This window comes from Echinops telfairi, unplaced genomic scaffold (assembly GCF_000313985.2).
Source record: "Echinops telfairi isolate 266 unplaced genomic scaffold, ASM31398v2 ScPeMD7_655;HRSCAF=1070, whole genome shotgun sequence".
Classification (NCBI taxonomy): Eukaryota; Metazoa; Chordata; class Mammalia; order Afrosoricida; family Tenrecidae; genus Echinops; species Echinops telfairi.
In genome coordinates, this window is record NW_022104553.1 from 2,826,056 (window position 1) to 2,847,569 (window position 21,514).

The 21,514-nt window shown below is 41.1% G+C and overlaps 2 protein-coding genes and 1 pseudogene across 2 annotated transcripts in view; 2 read left to right on the plus strand and 1 right to left on the minus strand.

Moving 5' to 3' along the window:
• The window catches only part of ECI2 (enoyl-CoA delta isomerase 2), a 28,842-nt gene that overhangs the window by 3,093 nt on the left and 4,235 nt on the right, over positions 1-21,514 (plus strand). Inside the window, exons 3-7 of the mRNA XM_004711646.2 lie at positions 7,658-7,756; positions 7,977-8,162; positions 10,391-10,460; positions 19,765-19,867; positions 20,684-20,804. Of these exons, the coding sequence (XP_004711703.2) occupies positions 7,658-7,756; positions 7,977-8,162; positions 10,391-10,460; positions 19,765-19,867; positions 20,684-20,804 (579 nt within the window). The remainder of the gene's footprint in view (positions 1-7,657; positions 7,757-7,976; positions 8,163-10,390; positions 10,461-19,764; positions 19,868-20,683; positions 20,805-21,514) is intronic.
• Positions 2,599-3,725, plus strand: MRPS10 (mitochondrial ribosomal protein S10). Its single transcript, XM_013006974.2, is given in 2 exon segments — positions 2,599-3,074; positions 3,076-3,725. Coding segments are annotated over 2 exon segments (663 nt in total). The 3' UTR covers positions 3,263-3,725.
• Positions 16,202-16,302, minus strand: LOC115870451 (annotated as a pseudogene).

Here is a 21,514-nt window from a genome sequence, read left to right on the forward strand (position 1 = left end):
ACACGATTAGAGTCCCATAACGTCCCCAAACCCTTCTCTTGTAACACTGTGTAGATGTATCTGTCGAGACCGTTGTAAACTGTTTGAAGAACTCGTTACTGGCCAACAGACATTTGGTGCTTCAAATGTTGGACGTGTCTCTGGCATGTTTGACCTGCTGATTCTAAACTGGCACCGGCTTTCCCCTCTCAGCTCTAGTTTTTGAGATACAGACATATGCTTTATACCACTCTTCACTCTGCTTGCCCATAAAAAATCAGGATATTTTAATGTAGTATGAGGTAGCTGAAATAGAGGAATTGCATGCTGGCTTTATTTTATTTTATTTTTAGTTTATAATACTTTATTGAATTTTTACACAGAAAATTTGGTTCCCATTTAACAATTGCTAGACATATTGCCCACTGATATTGGTTACACTTTCCATGCTGTCCAATATTCTCATTTTTCCCATTCTAGTTGTTTTGCTTCCATTACTAGCTTCCCTGACCCCCTTCCACACTTCTTTTTTTTTTAATTGTTTTATTAGGGGCTCATACAACTTCTCACAATCCATACATACATCAATTGTGTAAAGCATATTTGTACATTCATTGCCCTCATCATTCTCAAAACATTTGCTCTCCACCTAAACCCCTGGTATCAGCTCATTTTTCCCCTCCCTCCCTGCTCCCCCCTCCATCATGAACCCTTGGTAATTTATAAATTATTATTTTGTCATACCTTGCCCTGTCCGACGACTCCATTCACCCACTTTTCTGTTGTCTGTCCCCCAGGAAGGAGGTTATATGTAGATCCTTGTAATGGGTTTCCCCTTTCCAATCTACCCTTCCTTTACCCTCCCAGTATCGCCACTCACACCACTGGTCCTGAAGGGATCATCCGCCCTGATTCCCTGTGTTTCCAGTTCCGATCTGTACCAGTGTGCATCCTCTGGTCCAGCCAGATGTGTAAGGTAGAATGGAGATAATGATAGTGGAGGGAGGAAGCATTTAAGAACTAGAGGAAAGTTGTATGTTTCATCGTTGCTACCTGCACCCTGACTGGCTCGTCTCCTCCCCGAGACCCTTCTGTAAGGGGATGTCCAGTGGCCTACAAATGGGCTTCGGGTCTCCACTCCGCACTCCCCCTCATTCAATATGATATGATTTTTTGTTCTGATGATGCCTGATACCTGATCCCTTCAACACCGCATGATCGTGCAGGCTAGTGTGCTTCTTCCATGTGGGCTTTGTTGCTTCTGAGCTAAATGGCCGCTTGTTTACCTTCAAGCCTTTAAGACCCCAGCTGTTTTATCTTTTGATATATGCTGGCTGTATTTAAAATAATTTGTGTTTGTACTAAATATTTAGATCAGGTTATATTTAACATGGTGTCCTTTGATCAAAAAATATATTTAAACAGTGCAAGTTACATGAACTTGGGATTTTCCCCAAGAGGAGACTTTCTGCCCCCATAAAGTGTTACAGTCTTGGAAATTCACAGGGGCAGGCCTTATAGAGTTGCCATGAATCACAATTGACCCAATGACATGATTTTGGTTTTTTTTTTGGTCTCCCTTTACCTTTATCAGGAACTAAATAGCAGGCAGCTCCAGTTTGTTCTTTTTAAAGAGCCAGAAATAAGAGTTACTGTACAATAAATAAGGAGCCCTAGTGGTGTAGTGGGTTGTACGTTTGACTGCTAACCAAAAGATCAGCTATATGAACCCACCAGTCACGCTGCAAGAGAAAAATAAGACTTTTTGCTCCCATGAAGATTTTCAGCCTTAGAAATCCACCAGAGAAGTTCTGCTCACCCCAAAAGCATTGTTATGAGTTATAATCGACTAACCAGTAGTGAGTTTGGTACACTAAACAGAGATTCAAATGTTCTGAAACACAAAAGCTGGGATGAGGGGTGTGTAGTATTAAATTTTAAAAAATGACGCTGAGGGAGGGGTGGGGGGCCAGCCCCCACCGCTAATATTCCTATTACTACTAGTCGGATTCAGTAATACTACTTCTGGGTTTAGTAATACACAATTGTACGGTTGAGATATATAAGCATTGTATTAAAGTCATTGAGAGCATGAGAGATATTACAATAATATAGTCAGACACGTTACATGGCAACGTTGCTCACCTCAGCCCAGCTTGGTGGTCCACGTGGAGAGAGGGGGAAGGGAAGGAGGGTAAGGCAACAAGGGAGAGGGGGAAGAGAGTCAGGGAGGTCAGACTCTGAGGGGTCCAAGAAGTTCCCGCCTATATTGCTGACCCATGCCTATATACCTTTTGAGGGCAAGCCAGCCCACTAATTACAGGTAGAGACATATGTCACAGGGAGGGGTTACACTATAGGGTACCCAGTAATGAGAGGGTGGTCTCTGGGTCTCCATAGGAACATTATCAGTAGGGTGAAAACTCCTCCTACAGGAGCCTGTCCATTGTCCCCAGAGGCAGGGAGCAGGCCCACCCCTGTGGTGGGATGAGACAGCAGTCTGGCAACTGATTGCCTTCAAAGGGGGAAATGCCTGCACATCTGACCTCCCCCCACAGGGATGGGTCTGTCAGAGTTCACTCTTTTATTAAAATTAAAATGTTCCAATCTTGTTATAAAATGGCACAACTTCTTTACCTGGGCACAGAAACTCTTAAAAGAAAAGTTAGGGGGAGCGGGCGACAAAATGGCAAGCAGCTCTGGGGGTCGTGGGTTGGTGCCTTTGGCAGGGCTCCAGGAGCTTGTCTGCCTGCCACCTGTCCCAGGAGCCCAGCCAGAACCGGAGGCTTTCTCCTCACCAACAGGGAGTGGGTACAGTGTTCCATCCTACATGTTGAGCTCCCCAAGGATGTGACCAAGCCCACGATAGCCATTTCTGAGGAGCCAGACACGTTCTGTCAGCGCCTGTCCGTGTCAGTCAAAGCCCATGATAAGGCTGTGTTGGACAGTTCGGAGTTTTTTGCTGTGCTCGCTGCTAAAGAACTTGGCACCTCTGTGAAGGTACATGAACCGCCAAGGAAAACTGAGCAATTGGCTCTTCTCAAATCAGTCCGTATTTCCAAGAAGCACAGTGTCCAGGACAAAATGAGAACACTGCAGGCGTTTTGAGCAGGAGCATCGAACTGGAAGGACAGCCGATGTGTACTTGGAGTACATCCAGCGCAGCCTCCCCGAAGGGCTCGCCATGGAAGTCACAAAGACAAAACTGGAACAGTTGCCAGAACACATCAAGGAGCCCATCTGGGAAAGTCTGCCAGCCGAGAAAGGAGAAAGCCAGTCATAAAGCTCGGCCAGGCCCTCGTGCCTGGGCTTGAAGCAAGGCCAGGCCCCGCACACGTGGGTTTCCCTGGGGAGGGCCTCGGCTGCCCCGGTTTGGAGCTGAGCTCCGGGGAGCAGGACATGTGACTGCAGGGATCGCAGAGTGATTGCCTTGCCTGGTGTTGTAGACATGCCATGGTGTCACTGACGGATGTGAGCCAGAAGGATCAAGTGTTTGCGTCCGTTCATTCATCTGGAAGTGTTTGTTCTGTCTGTTGCGTGCTGGAAATGACTAAAATGATTTCGCCCATCCCGTGATTCGTTTATCCCACAAGCTCTCGTGTTGTGTGCTTGGCACCCAGCACTGTAGAAACAGAGCAGACTGGGTAGAAGTCCTGGCTTTTGGAAGTTGCAGGGCACAGACAAATCTTTTTCCTGAGATCTTCCTCCGAGAGGGAGCCCTTTTCCTTTTCCTTTCGTGCTGTTCCTTCTCCTAGCCAGGCTGCATCTGGCTTCTTCCCCACACTTTGCTGTGGCACCCGTCTTTTCAGTAATTGTTTCACGCAGCCGAGCATCGAGCCCGGCCCTCTCATAAGAACTGATTGCTCTTAGACCAGGGCTGCAATTATGTGCAAGCCCCAAATCCGTGCATATGTCTATGGTTCATATACGTCTCTGGTTCACTTTAGAGACATTGGTGTCATTTTAGAGAATATTATCCATCGACCCTCTTGGTCATAAGTTGATTCTAGAACCCCTGATCTTTTGGTTGGTGGGACTTTCTGTTTGCCAGACATGACATTAAACTGCAGGGTTAGCCCTGAAAGATTAGCCTGTGTACCACCTCCCAGGGAGTCGTTTTAGCTCTTTTGCACAGCAGAATCAGGCCTGGGTCTTCTGAGGTTTCCTTCACATCTTTGGGGGAGTTATGGCTTCTTAATCCCCACCCCCAAACTGGATTCGATGTTCTCTTCCCAGTTTACAATCCCAGTGTTCTGACCGCTTGTGTAAGAGATTTACATTACTGTCATCAACATGAAAAGATTTGCAGCCCTGGGTCCTTGACCTCATTCTGCTTCTAGCGCTGAGTAGATGGCTATGCCATTCACAAATACCCAAAGCAGCAGCCCCAGGGAGAAGCCTCAGAGACAGAACTAGCCACTGACCACTCTGATCAGGGTCACAGTAGAAGGGTCCAAACTGAGCAGGAAAAAATGAGAACACAACTCAAATCCACGATGAAGAGCAGCAGGCTGGCCTGGTAGAGCTTGATGGAGCCCCGGAGGGAAATGCCGGCCTTAGGCAACATTCAAGCCCTCACCCTGAACCCGCCCAGCAAAGCTCACCGTTCAGACAAACAGCAGACCTAGGAAGTGAACAGAATTGGGTCAGCCAGCCAGACCAGACTCAAAAGGCAGCACTTGCCCAGAAACTCGGCTCAGAAGGCAGGCAGGGGCAGGGACCATGCGCAGAGGGAAATGGGGAGACCAGGGAGGAAGGGGCTGAGTGCTGTGACATTGAGGGACTGCCATTCACGTCATGATACGAATTGTGTGTAAACTGTCAATGGAAAATTACTCACTCCGGAAACTTTCACCCAAGCCACGGTAGAACGGTGGAGAGAAATTAAGCAGAGCAGAGATGGGGAGGATTGATGCCGGGCCTGATGTAGATCTCCATGGAACCCAGAAACCAGCTGGGAGACCAGGATCTTCTTCCTACAGAGCTGCCTCAGGGAAAGCCTTCCCAGAGAGCCAGTGCCCTGAATTGGGACTTGGGCCACCTCACTGAAACCGAATTCCTGTTGGAGGAAGAGGGGACTCCTCACTGAAACGAGCCTGAGGAAAGGTAGCTGTCTGCTGAAGCAGCAGTTCTGATAGCGTTTTACTTTCACAAGTCTAAACCCACACCTCTGCTGTGCTTTTTACAGACCGTGTGCACCATACCCCCTTGCAGAGGGGGCTCGGGGAGGAGACGAGCCAGTCAGGGGGCAAGGGGGGCAATGTAGCAACGATTAAAAATACGACTTTCCTCTAGTTCCTAAATGTTTCCTCCCCACTCCCACTATCATGATATGAATTCTACCTTGCAAGTCTGGCTAGACCAGAGGATGTACACTGGTACAGATAGGAACTGGAAATCCAGGGAATCCAGGGCGGATGATCCCTACAGACCAGAGGTGTGAGTGGTGATACTGGGAGGGTAGAGGGAGAATGAGTTGGAAAGAGGGAACCGATTACAAGGAACTATATGTGACCTCCTCCCTGGGGGACAGACAACAGAAAAGTGGGTGAAGGGAGACGTCGGACAGGGCAAGATATGACAAAATAATAATTTATAAATGATCAAGGGCTCACGAGGGAGGGAGGGGAAAAATGACCTAATGCCGGGGCTTAAGTGGAGAGGAAATGTTTTGAGAATGATGAGGGCAATGAATGTACAAATGCGCTTTCCACAATTGATGTGTGTATGGATTGAGATGAGTTGTATGAGCCCCTAATGATTTAAAAAAATTTTCATATAATGAAAAAAAAAAAAAAGAGGGCGATGAGCATACACGCTCGCCCAGAGGGGCACATCTGCCTCCTGCTGTTACTGGACTAAAATCACTGCAAGCCAGGTCACCGAGCCGAGCACGTCCGACGGTTTACGAACGTGGTGTAGGTGAAAGATGCAGAAAGCTGCATTGTTTCCCTGACTGAAGCACGGGGCCTGTTTAAAGCCACCTTCCTGAGAGAGCCACCGTCACTTGTCCCAGCGTCTCCGACGTCTCAGCCCTCAGTACTACAGGACACCCTTTTCAGAAAGAAGTCAACTGACTATAAATTAAATGCTGTCTTCAGGCGTCGCTGTTGTCATTCCCATGGCAATCAGTACACCCATCTCGCTTAGCTTAGCAAGATGCTCTCTGGTGGGACTGGCCCTGCAGTACGGCTGCATCGATCCATGGCTGCCCGATATTTGCCTATGGCCCCGTTACATTGACACGCACGTGACCCACCGCAGCCACCTGCCTCTGGCTTCTCCCCTCTGCACTGCTCGCTGCCAGCTGGACGTCGCCCACTCGCACCATCCGAGAATCGCCTTGTTTTGTAAACTGTCAATGAAGCATCAGATGGTGAGATAGTTGATAGACATGGGGAGTTAGGTGTGCACTGCTGTTGAGGTATTCGGACTCGTATGTTTTCATATAAATAAAATTTATTTTAGTCTTTTTAGATGCCAAAGAAAAAGAAAAGTTCGAATTTTTCATATAAAGAAGCTTGGAGTTAGCCTCACTTCTAAAATATTTAAATGAATTACTCAGTTCTGCCTATTAAAAATGGGATCTGAATGTTTGCTGTGCAATTTGAAGAAGAACATTTTAGATCTCGATTTATGAAAAGTGCTATAAAGTCTTTCATTTTTGACAGTCTCTAAATTTCCCTCATCCCTTCCATATATGTGTGTCTTTTACATTTTCTTTATTTTCCACTCTTCTCAAGCCTCCCAGTATACAACTTGTCATGTCTGTCCATAATGCACAGCCTTCCATACCTAAAAGAAAAGCCCATTGCTGTCTAATACACTCAAACTCATAGTGAACCTATAGGACAGAGAAGAATTGCCCCTTTGGGTTTCCAAACCTTTATATATTTTAAAGCAGCGGCTCTCAACCTGTGCGTTGTGGCCCCTTTGGGGGTCGAACGACCCTTTTACAGGGGTTGCCCGATTCATAACAGTAGCAAAATGACAGTTATGAAGTAGCAACGAAAATAATTTTATGGTTAGGGGTCACCACAACATGAGGAACCATATTAAAGGGTCACGGCATTAGGAAGGTTGAGAACCACTGTTTTAAACGCTGCAGAGTGACTGGTGGGTTTGAACCACTGATGTTATGATTGGCAGCTCAAGTAGCCACCATAGAAGTCCCTTAATACCCAATCCTTTTTCAGGTATTTCTTAACTCTTTTGTCTTAACCTTGTATTTTGTGAATCTGAATTCTTTTTTAAAACTAGGATGACAGATTAGTATAACTGAATAGCTTATAATATAGTGGAACGCCATATCTAAGAAACCAGAGCTGATAAAGTCTATGTAATTTTCTGAATCAACACTACAAATAACCCAGGAACAGGACTAAAACCAAGACACCAAGAAAAAATTAATGTCTATATGCAAATTGTAAATAATAATTTGTAGTGTTTATATGTAGCTTTTTGCTTCCCTAGCTCTTTCCTATTATTTATGTATTTTTAGCAACAACCTGAGAGAGAGGCAGAGAGAAAGCCAGATTGCCTGGTGTGCCCTGTGGAAGGTTTTTGGGGAGGGGGAGATGACCATCAGGGTTCCTTGTGAACTGTGGACTGTATTGACCTTAAGTACACAAGACTCCAATGGACATTTGATCATTCACCTTTCCTCTCCTTTTCTCAGGCGACTGAAGGACCTTGTAACATGCCCAAACCAGGAATGTTTGATTTTATCAATAAGGCCAAATGGGACTCGTGGAATGCTCTTGGCAATCTCTCCAAGGTGAATTTGCATTCCTTGTGCTTTTATTTTACTTGCTGTACTTACCCTAAGAAAAACGAGTGTTGTTTATGGTCAGGTCACTCTTAAGTGGAACCTTCAAAATCTTGATGTACTTCTGTGTACTCTCTCTTCCTTGCAAGGTGCTTTTTAGGTTAACACGTTTCTCTGGGTGGCTTGTTTGTTAACCATGGCTAGGAGCTCTTTTACATGTTTTCTTCAGGAAACCGCCAGGCAGAACTATGTGGAGTTGGTGTCCAATTTAAGTGCATCCGAACCCTCCAGTCCAGGGAAACCTGGTGCCGGCAGGAAGCAGGCTGGATATGACACCCTTGTGGTAACCTCCGAAGACGGCATCACAAAAATAATGTTTAACCGCCCCACCAAAAAAAACGCACTCAATCACCAGGTACTGTCCACCCTCCCTGGAACTTTGTTGTGCTTCTCTTCTCTGTTGTATTTAGAAATTGTCATTTCTGCAGTATGCCTGTTTTTGTGATATCTCTTCTTTGGTTGTGCATAAAGATTAGTAATTATGGCCGCTTCTTCTATAGCAGAGGTAAACTTTCAGTGTTTAGAATTGGTGAGCCTCAAGTGGGTGTGCATCTACAGAATGACTTCCCTAATAATGAAAGCAAAGTAAATTCAATGAATATATATGAACTATTTGCTGATATCAAAAGACATAGAGACCCTCCAAGGTTGACAAACCTGTCATAGCATCTTCCCAGAAGCAGCAGGTTCATGCCATTAAGATTTCAGAGTGCGTATATTTCTGCTCACAGTTTGTGTTTGTATCTATACAAATAGAAAAGAGAATAGGACTCAAGGTTATACAGATTGTCACCCACCCCTGCTTGAAACAAGTATGCTATTGAACAAGGAATGATAACAAAATAGCCACTCTAACCCAGAGCTGAATGCTTGGTACTGAAGTGGGATTAAAAGTCAAAAGGACAGACCCAGCAGCAGCTGAGAACAAGAAGTGTGTCCATTGAATATCTAATCTGTATTGTAGTAGAATATACCACCCGACTAATTGGCCAGGAGTGGATTCCAACTTGTAGCAGCTCCGTGTGTTTACAATGGAACCCTTCTGCACCGGGTTGACAAGACTGTGACCTCTTGGAAGCAGATCACCGGGCCTTTCTTCCCAGGTGCTTCTGAGTGGGTTCAAACTGCCCACCTTTGGGATAGTAGGTAAAGGCTTAAGTGTTTGTGCCACCCAGGCAGTCCTAAAAAGAACATATGAATTTAAATAATCTTAAATAATAATTCCCTAAAGTTGGATATGTGCCACTCAATTAGTAATGCATTTGAGCCTTAAAACTTTTATTTCCCTTTTCCCTGATTCATTCCTATAGAGGCATGATGATAATAATAATAATGACTATTTCTCATAGAGTTCCTAGGAAGTGTCAGTACTTTTTACAAGGAGTTTATTGTTACCATTATTTGATAATAAAATCATTAGAAAGATTCAGTAGTAACTTGCTCAAGTTCACATACTTAATAAGCTTGGAATCCTAACTAAAAGCACTAATATATTCAATACCTAATCCTGGCTCTTGCGAGGCATCTTCTTGTGCTACATCACCCTAACTCTAATAATAGTAGGATTATTTCCTAACCCTTATTCATACATTATGTAAAGTCTGTTTATGCATTGTCCACATTATCAACCTTTACCATTCTTTTACATGCCGAAATCTCATAGAAGGTAGGAACTACCTACTTTAAGCAGAAGTTAGTAAGTGACAGAGTTAAGATTTTTAGAGATATTGATGATTTAAAGTGCTAGGTCCATTTTCTTTGTGTACCATCACAGTGTCTTGGGAATAGCACTATTTTAGCACTCATCAAGATTTCCTAGACTTCCTGAAACTCGCCTACTCTTTCATGTCCTCACAACTGACATACCCTGTTTCCCCAAAAGTAAGCCATCCCCCCAAAATAAGACCTACTTACAGTTTTGCCTCTCACTGAAATATAAGGCATCCCCCCCGAAAATAAGACCTGCCTGAAAATAAGGCCCCCGCAAAGCTACCGTAACTCTGGACTCTGGACCATAGCGGCGAGCGCCGCCATGCAGCTCACTGTTGGCCACAGCGCAGCCAGAGCAGACAGGAAGTGCGAGGCCTCTTTTAATAAAACAATAAATGTGTACCGTATTCTTCCTCATGGAAAAATAAGACATCCTCTGAAAATAAGACCTAGCGCATCTTTGGGAGCAAAAATGAATACAAGACACTGTCTTATTTTCAGGGAAACTGGATATCACTTAAATGGAAAGTTCTGACTACCTCCTGACCTACACTTCATAGGCTAGTCTTAGCAATCTTCTCTGAGTTCCCCCTACTTTGTCCTTTTCTTCCCCCCCTCCCCACATTTCCACATTATAATGTTTTCTTAGCTCCCAGAACTCAGTGGGTATATCCCCCAATAGTGCCACATACATAATATGTACCAAATAATGATAAGAGGAATGAAAATTCCTTCCGATGTAGCTTTCCATAGTTTTGGCTATTAAAATACAACATAAATATTTGGCAGTTTGCATAGAACGGACTGGCGTTTAGTGAACCCATTGGGTTTCAGCTGTCGTTTTCAGATTCCTCATCTTCCCCATTTATACAGATGTATCAAGAGCTCATGGCTGCACTTGAAGCAGCAGGCAAAGATGACTCAGCCATAACCGTGATAACAGGTAAGACATTTTCTCATTTCTTAATTATATTTCCATTTGAGAGCCAGGGGCAGAGTGTTTTAACAAAGTAGGGATTTGAAATCCTTAAGATATTTTCCAGTTTAGAGGGACTCTAGTTCATAAATAAGAAAAAACTATGATAAAAGGTTGATATATTTATAACATAAAACACAGATAAAAATTGGTAAGGAAAGTACTGAGATCTAGATAAATGAGTGAGTAAAGGAGCCCGGTAACGTTGACGGACTAAGCATTGGACTGCTAACCATAAGGTCAGTGGTTCAAAACCACCTGCTGCTCCAAGGGCAAAAGATGAGACTATTTCCATAAAAATTTACAGCCTCGTAATCCCTTTGTAATGTTGATATGAGTGGGAATCAACTCATTGGCAATGGATTTAAAATGAATAAACAATTTCTATGAAAAGGTGCAGGGATTAAACAAACAAGGAAAAGTATAACCTTGTTAATAACCATATATATGAGTGCAAATTAAAATTAGAAGGTACCAAAAATCTAAATTTTTTTAAAAATCTGAAATATACCTGATTTTAACAAAGTTTTGGAGTCCTTGGGTGGTGCAAACCATAATCACACTCAACTGAAGCCTTCCCGGAAGTACATTGGAAGAAATGTCTGGCAGTCTGCTTCTAAAAAATCAGCCCTTGAAAATTTTATAAAGCACGGTTCGACTCAGATGCACACTTTGCCTTCATTATAAGCAAAATAACAGAATTGAAAGTTTTGTGTGTGTTTTGTAGCAGGGTTGTTATTTGGCAGGTATAAATCTAAGGACTGCCTTCACTGATATGCTTAATCATGATGTTAAAGATAATAAAATAAAACATCACTTTAAGGTCCAGGCCAACAACTAGGCCAATTGAGCCTTTTAAATAGTCTGCTCGACTTCTCCAATAAGTTAGATGAGTATGCTAATGAAGGGAGAAAAATGGGGCTTCCTACTCCCATAAAGAGTTAAAATCTCAGAAATTTATACACAGGGACAGTTCTATCCTGTCCTGTAGGGTTGAGAAGAGTCAGAATTGATTCAATGGCAGTAAGTTCATGTAGGACAAGCATCCTCTACTTAGATATTACCTCTCATCTTTTTGTCCCAGGGCCTTTTATTGAATAATATTCCCCAACCATAGGAGCCCACTGTCTAGGTGAGATGTATTTTAATTTATACCCTCTCTTAGGGTACACATTTATGTTAAGAAAATAGTACATATAAATGGAAATAATCTTTAGCACCTATGATACTTCATTTTTGTCTAGATTTTTTCTTAAGCCAGCTCTTTTGCTCCTATTTGAATCACTTTGTCTCTGAAACTTTAATTGTATAAAAATTGACTTAGCGCGAGGGATAAATACTTTTAAAAGTTAGGAGAGCCCTATGATATGAAATTCTGTAAATATTGATAGGTTAATAAGTTCCTTCTTTAGCATTTAATAAATGTGTAGGAGAATATGGATAATTTCTGTATACTTTGAGATCACTGTAATCTCATATGTATTTGAATATATAATAAATAGAGATAGTTTCCAGAATAAACTGAGGAACATAAAATTTTTTTAAGAAAATAAGAAATATGTAAATAAACCAAGCTCACTATCATCAAGTCAATTCCAACTCATGGTGACCCTGTAGAACAGAGTAGAACTTCCCCTGGGGGTTTCTGAGACCAAAATGCTTTAAAGGAGTAGAAAGCCTCATCTTGTGGAGAAGCTGGTGGTTTTGAACTGCTGACCGAGAGGATCACAGCCCAATGCATAACCACTATACCATGAGAGCTCCTCAAAAATGTAAGTAACTAAAGAAAATATGAATATATTTAAAATATTTATATCCTTTGGCCCAAGAATCCCATTGTGGGGGGTTTGTTTTAAGGAAACTATCCCCAAAAAGGGAAAGGCTTTATGCAAAAAAAATGAATCTTTGTAGCATTACTTGTAATTGTGAACATGCTAAAACGTTTTTAATGTGCTTACATTATTCATGAAGCAAACCATAGAATACCCACTAGAGCTAGAACATATATTGTACAAGCATTAACCCTATAACACCGAGCATGACATTTTCGTAACATTTAATTAATATAATTAATTTAATTAATATATTGATAACTATGAAAGTAAAGAATATAAACAAAAAATTTTTCCTGAAATTGAAAATTCCGGCGTTATAGGGTTAAAGTATATAATTATAGAGACCAGCAATATAGAAAATGCTTCAGTAGAATTTTATAAAAATAAAAACTATATTTGAATCACTATATTTGGTTACAACTGGGAAATATTACGTGTGCCAATGGATCAGGACTGATGAAGACGTAGAAATGAATTTGGAAGAAATGTGACTTGGAAGCATACTGGTTAAAGCTCAGGTTCAAGATTCAGGTTTCCTCGAGTGTAAATCCCTCCCTCATAACCTAATTGCTTCCTCAATAGGAAAAACTGTATCAGGCGTCCTCAAACAGGGCAAAAACACCTGGCGGGCCGGATAAATGTCCTTGGCCACATGCGGCCCGCCAAGGACATTTATCTGGCCCGCCAGGTGTTTTTGCCCTGTTTGTTTTTTTACTTCAAAATAAAATATGTGCAGTGTGCATAGGAATTTGTTCATTTTGTTGTGTTTTTTTTTAAACTATAGTCCGGCCTACTAACGGGTCTGAGGGACAGTGAACTGGCCCCCTGTTTAAAAAGTTTGAGGACCCCTGTATCTAACCCATTGCCTAGTTGAGATGGCTGTATGAGATAATGCATGCTGAGGGCAGAGACAGTGCGTGGAACACAGCGGGCACAAGATCAATGTTACGGCTATGCTTTTTTTTTTTTTTTTTGTATGGCAGAATCCTGAGTGATTTTATTTTCTTTTGATTTTCATTAAAACTTATATAATTATGTATATTGCATAGAGACATCAAATTGCTTTTAATAACAAAAATGAAAGCCAGATTCACTGGCCAATTAAATGTGGGAAAGGAGGGTAGGCATGGACGAGAGAGGAGGCAGAACCTTTTAATACTCAGCTAATTCAAGAGAACGAAGCAAATAATAACAAGAACAGTAAAGTTTGGAAGTGGCAATTGGTTCGAGAGAGAGGTTTCTTTGTAATTATTTAAGGTTTTGTTTGTTTTTAACTAAAGGTGTAACATAAATAAATGTTTGGGCAGAGAAAAAGTCCAAAAGAATATGAAAGAATACAAACAACTAAACTTTACTAAATCCCTGGAACCCCAGACCGACTCCTTAGAAACGTTTTCCTTGAAGCATTCCAAAAACGTTTGGGGGTGGGGGTGTTGTATGTGTTGATTTGTTTCCTCCCACTTTTATTAACAGAACTGGAGGGATATAGTACGTATTCTTCTCACCTTTTCTTTGAGACATCTAAAAATATTATTATCAGTCTGTATCCTGAATCATTCTTTTCACTCTTATATAGTAGTAAGTTTTAAATTCCATAATTTGTTTCATCATTCTTCTGTTGATGGATATATAGATGAAATGACATGACAATGAATATCTTTGGATGAATGTCTTATGTCTTTAAGCTACCAGCCAAATACATGTTATTTCTTAACAATGATAGTTCTTTTAATTTCCAGAAAGTTGAAGGGGTATTTTGAGGGGTGAGGGTTCATTTCTATTATTAATTCTTAGTTTTATTCTAATCAGAAATGATCAAATTTCTAAACTCTGCAATTAAATATATATATATATATATAGAGAGAGAGAGAGAGGGAGAGAGAGAGGGAAACATTGAAAATAGAGAATTGAAAAATGCCTAGATTTTTATAGTATCTCAGAGCACTTCAAAAGGAAGTTCATTCCCTAATTTTTAGAGTGTAGAGTTAAATATATATTTATTAGACTTCCCTTTCTCGTCAAACTTATTTGGATGCCTCAGTTTCTCTTTTTTCTCCTAATCTACCTTGAACTGAAAAAACGGAATTAATGGAGCCTGGGTGAGGAAGTGGGTGAATTGGGTTGCTTCTGAAAGATTAGAGGTTCCAGTCCATCAGCCACTCCATGGAAGAAAGACAAGGCTGCCTGCCCCCAGAAAATTTTACAGTCTTGGAATCTCTAAGGAACCAGCTCTATTCTGTCTTAAAGGGTTGCTTTGAGTCAGAAGGGTTGCATAGAGTCACTCTATGGCAGTGGGTTTGGTTTCATTAGAATCAGAGGGAGCTCTTGTGGCATAGTGGGCTAAGCATTGGGCTACCAACCAAAAGGTCAGTGGTTCAAGCCCATTAATAACTCCACAAGAGAAAGATGAGGCAGTCTGTTTCTGTAAAACTTTACACCCTTGCAAACTTAAAGGGGGGGTGGGTGTTTACTCTGCAGTATACACTTGGAATTGACTCCCTGGTGGTAGGTTTGTGTTGGGTTATTACTGTTGTAATCTTGTCAATTTCTCCTGTTCTTAAAGTGAATATTTGTCTTATTGGCACTAAAAAGATTTATGATAAGCCTTCATTATGGGATTTATCCTTTATGATAAAATGCCCATCTTATCTCATTAAATGCTGCCTTGAATTTAACTATGCCGGGTATGAATGTGACAACACCTATCTGTGTTGCTTGTACTTTCCAGCATGTCTTGAACCATCCTTTTAATGTTATACCTTTTCTAAAGTATATTTTTGGGTTATGTCTTACATAGCATCATGCTAGGTTTTACACTTTGATCTACTCTGAGTTTTTCTTATAAAGGTGCATTTATCTTGTTTAGATTTGTCTTCATGGCATATAAGGTTTTAGTTCTGCCATCTTATGTGCTTTCTATTTAAAATGTTTCTTCTGTGATTTTTTTTACTTCATAGTCTGTATTTTTCTTGTTCTATTTTATGTATGATTTGTTTCTAATTATTTGGATATTTTTACTACTTTTAATAATTCTATTCATGGGTTACACATATATATTTCTACTGTGTATTAGTACCTTTGGACAGTATTTATTGATTTCTCCTAAGAGAAACTAAGAAGTTAACATGGTATATCACCTGACATCTAAGACTTCTAAGCATATGGGCTCTTAAGTATTGCTTCCTTATCTTCTACCATAGAATGGGTGTGTAGAAGCTTGAGGCCAACACTAACCTTTCTTTTTAGCTGCTTTACAAAATGGCCAGAAGCAGTTCTGCCCTGTCCTACAAGGTGAGTCAGAATTGACTCAAAGACAGGGAATTTTCGAGTTTTTATCGCCCGCCTCCTCCCCCCACCATAAAACTGACCCTCCTGCCTTCTCCCTTCCTTCCTTTTCCTTGTTGTGATCATGCTTTAACACTTTTCCCCTAGCAAATGCCTACCTTTTCAAACTGCTTGCTGTGGCCTTCAGAAAATTTGTCTTAGAGGATATTTTTGAAATTTGTATTTCAATTGTTCTGTTCAAAAGAGGTCTTAATTCTGGAAATGAAATGTCTGGTCTGCTAGCACTCTTCTCTACCATTTTCTCTTAGTTCTTTTCAATTATGTTGTGTTCCACGTATTTTCCTCCGTGATCTCAGTCCTGAATTCCAAGTCTGGTGATTTTTTAATAATATCTCTTCATGCTGCTTCCCAGGGAATCCTCATTTCTTCAATAGATTTGGTTTTCTCATTCGTTTTTCTCAATAACTCTCCCAGACCACTTTTCTTTCTTTTGACTATCAGGTCTTTTTTTTAGCCTACCTCCACAAAATAATTCCGCGCTTTTTTTTTTCCTATGTTGAGTGCTTTTTTTTTTTTTAAGTTTTGTTCATGCAGTTAGGGAAAAAATTGTATGGCACATTTGCTTCTTGTAGAAGCATAGGAACATTTTGATACTACACTTGATCTTAGCCTAAAGGCCGAGAAGCGATAACATAGGAACATTTTGTAGAACAAATTTTAGGAACATTCAAACAAGTAGTGCCCTTTGTTTCTCAATACCTCAAATCCTGTCTTTTGAAACTTGTCCTTGGACCCACTTCAGTCTGGCTCAAGCTAGTTTCATTTCGCTATTTGTCCACTGACCTTTCTCTCACTTTCCAGAGCACTCCTTTGGGATAGAACCTCATTTCCCTGCGCTCCAGTGACACTGCCCCCATAACCAGTTACTCCTTCTGTATTCCTCCACCTGGCCAGCAGTAGAAATGTTCTTGAAGGCCTAACCCTCAGCACTCTTCTCTTCTCACCCCGTCTTCTCTTCCTAGATAACATTGTATTTGCCTACAGCTTCAACTTAGTGTCTGCCAGGGCTCTTCATGCTTTGTCTCCAGTCCAGGACCCTCTAGAAAGCTCCATGCTGGTGTATTCATGCGCCTGTTCACTTCTCCTTGACCGCTCCACGCATCTTGCTGGGCCTTTTTTCAGTATTCCCCCATCACAGTGACTGGCTCCACATCTATCCTGTCATACAGACCAGAATCCCAACATTTATTATTGGCTTTTGCCTCTCCCTCACATCCAATGTCGAGTCCATTTTACTTTTTCAATATGCAGGGGCTTCAAAAACTTCAAGTGGAAAAATTCCATTATCTTTTCAGCTCATTTTTCTTTAAACTTTTTGAAGCCCCCTAGTATTTAAAGATGAGCCATGGTGGCTGTGTAGTTATGAGTTGGGCTGCTAATTACAAAGTCGGCTGTTGAAAACCACCAGCCACTCCTGAGAGAAGCATGAGGCTTTCTACTCGTAAAGAGTTAAGTCTTGAAAACGCACAGAAGTCTTACAGGGTCTCTGTGAGTCGGCGTCAACTCAATGACAGTTATTGAGTATCTCTAGAATTCATCTTTTTTTTTCCTCCTCTATTAACTCCAGAACACCAAACTCTTATCTAAACTGAAGTAGGCTTTAATCTAATCTCTGTTCATCCCCTCTGCCTTCCTCTTTTCCTATGCTCAGTCCAATATTTTCCTAAATAAAAAACCTTATTTTTCTCCCATATAAAATTATTCAATGGCACCAAAATAATTCAATGGGAACAGAAGAGTGTTTTTTGCAAATGGTGCTGGAGAAGCTAAAATACCCTTATGGGAGAAAATACTTAACTTTCATCCCATTTGAGATAGTTTATTGTGCCAGCCTGGCCGATAAACACAAGGTGGATTAACTGAAGGGCAGAGAGATAAATGGCTTGGTGAGCCTCGTCTTTCTTGTCTCTCACTCTTTGATCATCGGACCAGTGTGCGGCATCCTTGCTTGTTCTGCGCCTCAATTTAAAGGCTACACTCCCTGTGGAACGCCTAGCCTGTGGACTGTGTCGCTGTAAGTTGAGGTCCCTTTAAGACATCTCTGGAGCTGGGGACTGGTGGTTGGTGACCTGGCTGGTAGTTGGTGACCTGCCTTGTGATTGACTGCTGTGCTGACATAGCCTAGCTCTCTCTATAAATAGAGGAAGATCTGGCAGGAGACTAGACTTGAAGGACTGCCAGTCTCTCACAACTCTCTCTCACGGGATTGTGAGTTGCACTGAGCCATTTGTAGTGCTTTATAATTTACCTGTTCATTTCTTGTATTATATATTTATCTGTATATGATTTAACAGTTCATTTCTTGTTATATATTTAATTATCTTTATAACTATATTAAATTATCAGCAATTTGGTTTTATCTCTCGACAGAACCCTGTCTAACACACCATTTAACCTCTTACACAGAAACTAATTTAAAATGTATCATTAACATCAACATAAAACCTAGAAACATAAAACTTTTAGAGGAAAATATCTTTGTAATAGATGGATATCTTTGAAATCTAGAAGGGTATCTTTTGAATATTGGAGCTAATAGAAATGTCTTGAACTAGACACAAAGTCTCACCATTCTTGTTTCTAAAGAGCATTTTTTTTTTTTAACCTAAGGAGCATTCTGACTGTACTTCTTCTAAGACAGATTTGTTAGCTGTTTTGGCAGTGCATGGTACTTTCAATCTTCTTTGACACCACCGTAATACAAATATGTAGATTATTCTTTTGACTTCCTTACATTCACTGTCCAACTTTCACATGACTAAAGCAATTGAAAACACCATGGCTTAGGGCGGCCACACCATATTCCTCAAAGTAACATCTTTGTTTTTCAACACTGTAAAGAGGTCTGTGCCGTAGATTTACCCAATGCAAAGCATCTTCTACTCTCTTAAGTGGTTTCCATGAGCATTGATTATGGATCGGAGCAAGACAAAATCCTTGACAACTTCAGTACTACTTAGTATTAAAAATGAATGAACACCTGATATACACTTGGGTAAATCTTAAGAACATAAGTCAGCAAAATAAGCCAGATACAAAATTGTAAATATTGTATTTACCTATGATGCTAGAAGTCAGAAAGTGATTGCTCTTGGACAGGTTGGGAGTGAGGTCTGACTGGGAAGGGCCATAAGAGAGCTCTCTAGGATGACATATACATGTTCTAAATCTTGTTATACTTTCACAGGTATTTACAAAACTCACTGAACTGAACATTTTTAAAGTGGTCATTGTTATGTATAATTAAACACACACACACACACACACACACACACACACACACACACACGACTAATGACTCTCCAGTGCTTAGGATAAGGTCAGAGTGTCCCACGAGTCTTGCTTGGACCACGCCACTTGTCCTCTTCCTACCATAGGCTCCTCCCCTGGCATATTCTGCACCAGACCCAGTGGCATGTCTTTCAGCTTGTCATATGTACTTCAATCACCTCCCTCCACGGAGTTTTGCACATACTTTTTTCTCTGCATGGAATGATTCTTGCCACCACTTATGGGTAACTTGTGCCAGTCCTTCACATAGTTCAGTTGTCCTTTCCCTGAAAAGTTCGTCCCTTAATTCCCTAATGTAACCAACCCCCCTGCTGCATACTGTCATTACATTACATTCCTCTTCATCATAGCACCCTAATAGTTGCATTATTTACATGCTATGTTTCCAGGTCTGCATCCTACTTACACACTAGTCTGTGAATTAGAGCAAGAACCATAACTGGTTCATATTTTGCCAGGCACTACCATGGAACTGATAGTTTCTCTCTGAGTCAGAATAGGCTTGATGGCAATGGGTTTGTACTAGAGTTTAGGTACCTGGGTGGAATAAACAGTTTGCACTTAACTACTGACTGAAAGGTTGATGGTTCAAATCCAGCCAGTGCCACCATGGAAGAAAAGTTTTGCAATCTACTTCCATGAGTCATTGAGAACTGAGTGCTACTCTGAAACACACAAGGCACCATGAATCAGAAACTACTCAATGGCAATGAGTTCAGTAGCATGGAGCCTAGCACATAGTAGATACTCCGTGATAGTTTTATGAATGATTGGTGAATTTGTAGATTTTATTTTCACAGGAAATGGTGACTATTACAGTAGTGGTAATGATCTGAACAACTTCACTGATAGTCTCCAGGATGATATAGAGAAAAGCGCCCAAAATGCTGCCATTTTACTGAGGTAAGATTAACATTTGTTCCAATTTCAGAGGGCTCACTCTTGTTCATTCCATTGCTATTTAGCTGAGCAACCACCAGGTCAGCAGCTCCAGGGGAAAAAGATGAGGTTTTCTACTCTCATGAAGAGGTACTGTCTTAGAAACCCGCAAGGGCAGGGCTAGCCTGCCCCATGGGGTCGCTATATGAGTCCACATCAACTCCGTGGCAGTGAGTTTAGTTTTGGTGTACACATTATGAATTGTGAAGTGTTGATCGAGCACATTTCTCTTGCCTGCCTCTGTTAAGAGGTGGACACTCACTCCTTCACTTGGACTTCTGTGCCTGATCTTTATGCGACTCAATCTTAGATGTGACTGGGAAACATGAAAGTGGACCCCAGTTGTAGATGAAATCCTCTTCTGTTGAGGCAGAGCAGTTAAGCAAACTCTCATCTGGATACAGCAATGTGTGGCTCTCATGACTTCGGGTCCTAAGCAACTTAAATGTCCTTGAAAGACAAAAGCAGACCCAAGGCTTCTCTGTTCCTCTTCATTGTCCTTGCTGGGTCTCCAGCCCCCATTGTACATCACAGACCAAATTGCCCAAAACTCAAAATCAAGCCAAAGTACACCTTTATGATTCAGCTGTCTACCTCCATTGAGGCTATTCGAATGATGTTCCAGGTGAAGAGTGTGAGAGGTGACAAGATAGAAAGCACCTCTGGTTTAGGTTTCAAAACTTAGAAGGGCTTATTTCAGACTCACCTTCGTCTTGTCTGCCATCTGTTAATGCTGCTTTGTAAAATTTAAACATGCCTTTTATGTTTTTATTTCTATAGGAATTTTGTAGGCTGTTTTATAGATTTCCCTAAGCCTCTAATTGCGATGGTTAATGGCCCAGCTGTGGGGATCCCTGTCACCCTTCTTGGGCTATTTGATATCATTTATGCTTCTGACAGGGTAAGTCAGCTACCAGAGACATAAGAAGTTAGGCAAGTAGATGGAAAACAGGTCTTTTGACTCACACTTCATTGTTGTAATAGTAAACAGAATACAGTAGGTATGTGATTGAAGGAGCTGAGTTTTACATAATAAGTAATAAAAAAGATTATTCTCGAAGATTTAATCTAGTGAATTTGACTGATTTTATTGCCCCATCATTATTGACTTGAATTTCCCAATAAAACAAAGTTGCTTTGAAAATTGTGCCATCCCTCTGATGGGTCTGTATTCTAATCATTTAACAGTTGTTCAATGTTCATTGTTCTTATCACTTTGGTTGAAAAGCGTAGTCACACTTGAAAACATGTTTATCGCGGGACAGATAGTATATTTGTAGATTATTTAATACTATCTCCAAGTAAAAGCATTCTGGTAGTTAGAATTTTAGAATAGAGAGGGAGGGATTGCAAGCATTACTGATTCAACTCCCTCCTTTACAGATAAGAAAACTACTGCCTAGAGAATTTACTTGTGGAAAACAAAATTTCACTTGAGTTATATATTTTAATTTTTATTCATAGGATAGCCTATACATTGAGTTAATTCTAATTCATGGCAATCTTGCATAGGGGGGTCCCAGACTATAAATCTTTTTTTTTTTTTTAGCATTTTATTAGGGGCTCATACAACTGTTATCCCAATCCATACACACATCAATTGTGTAAAGC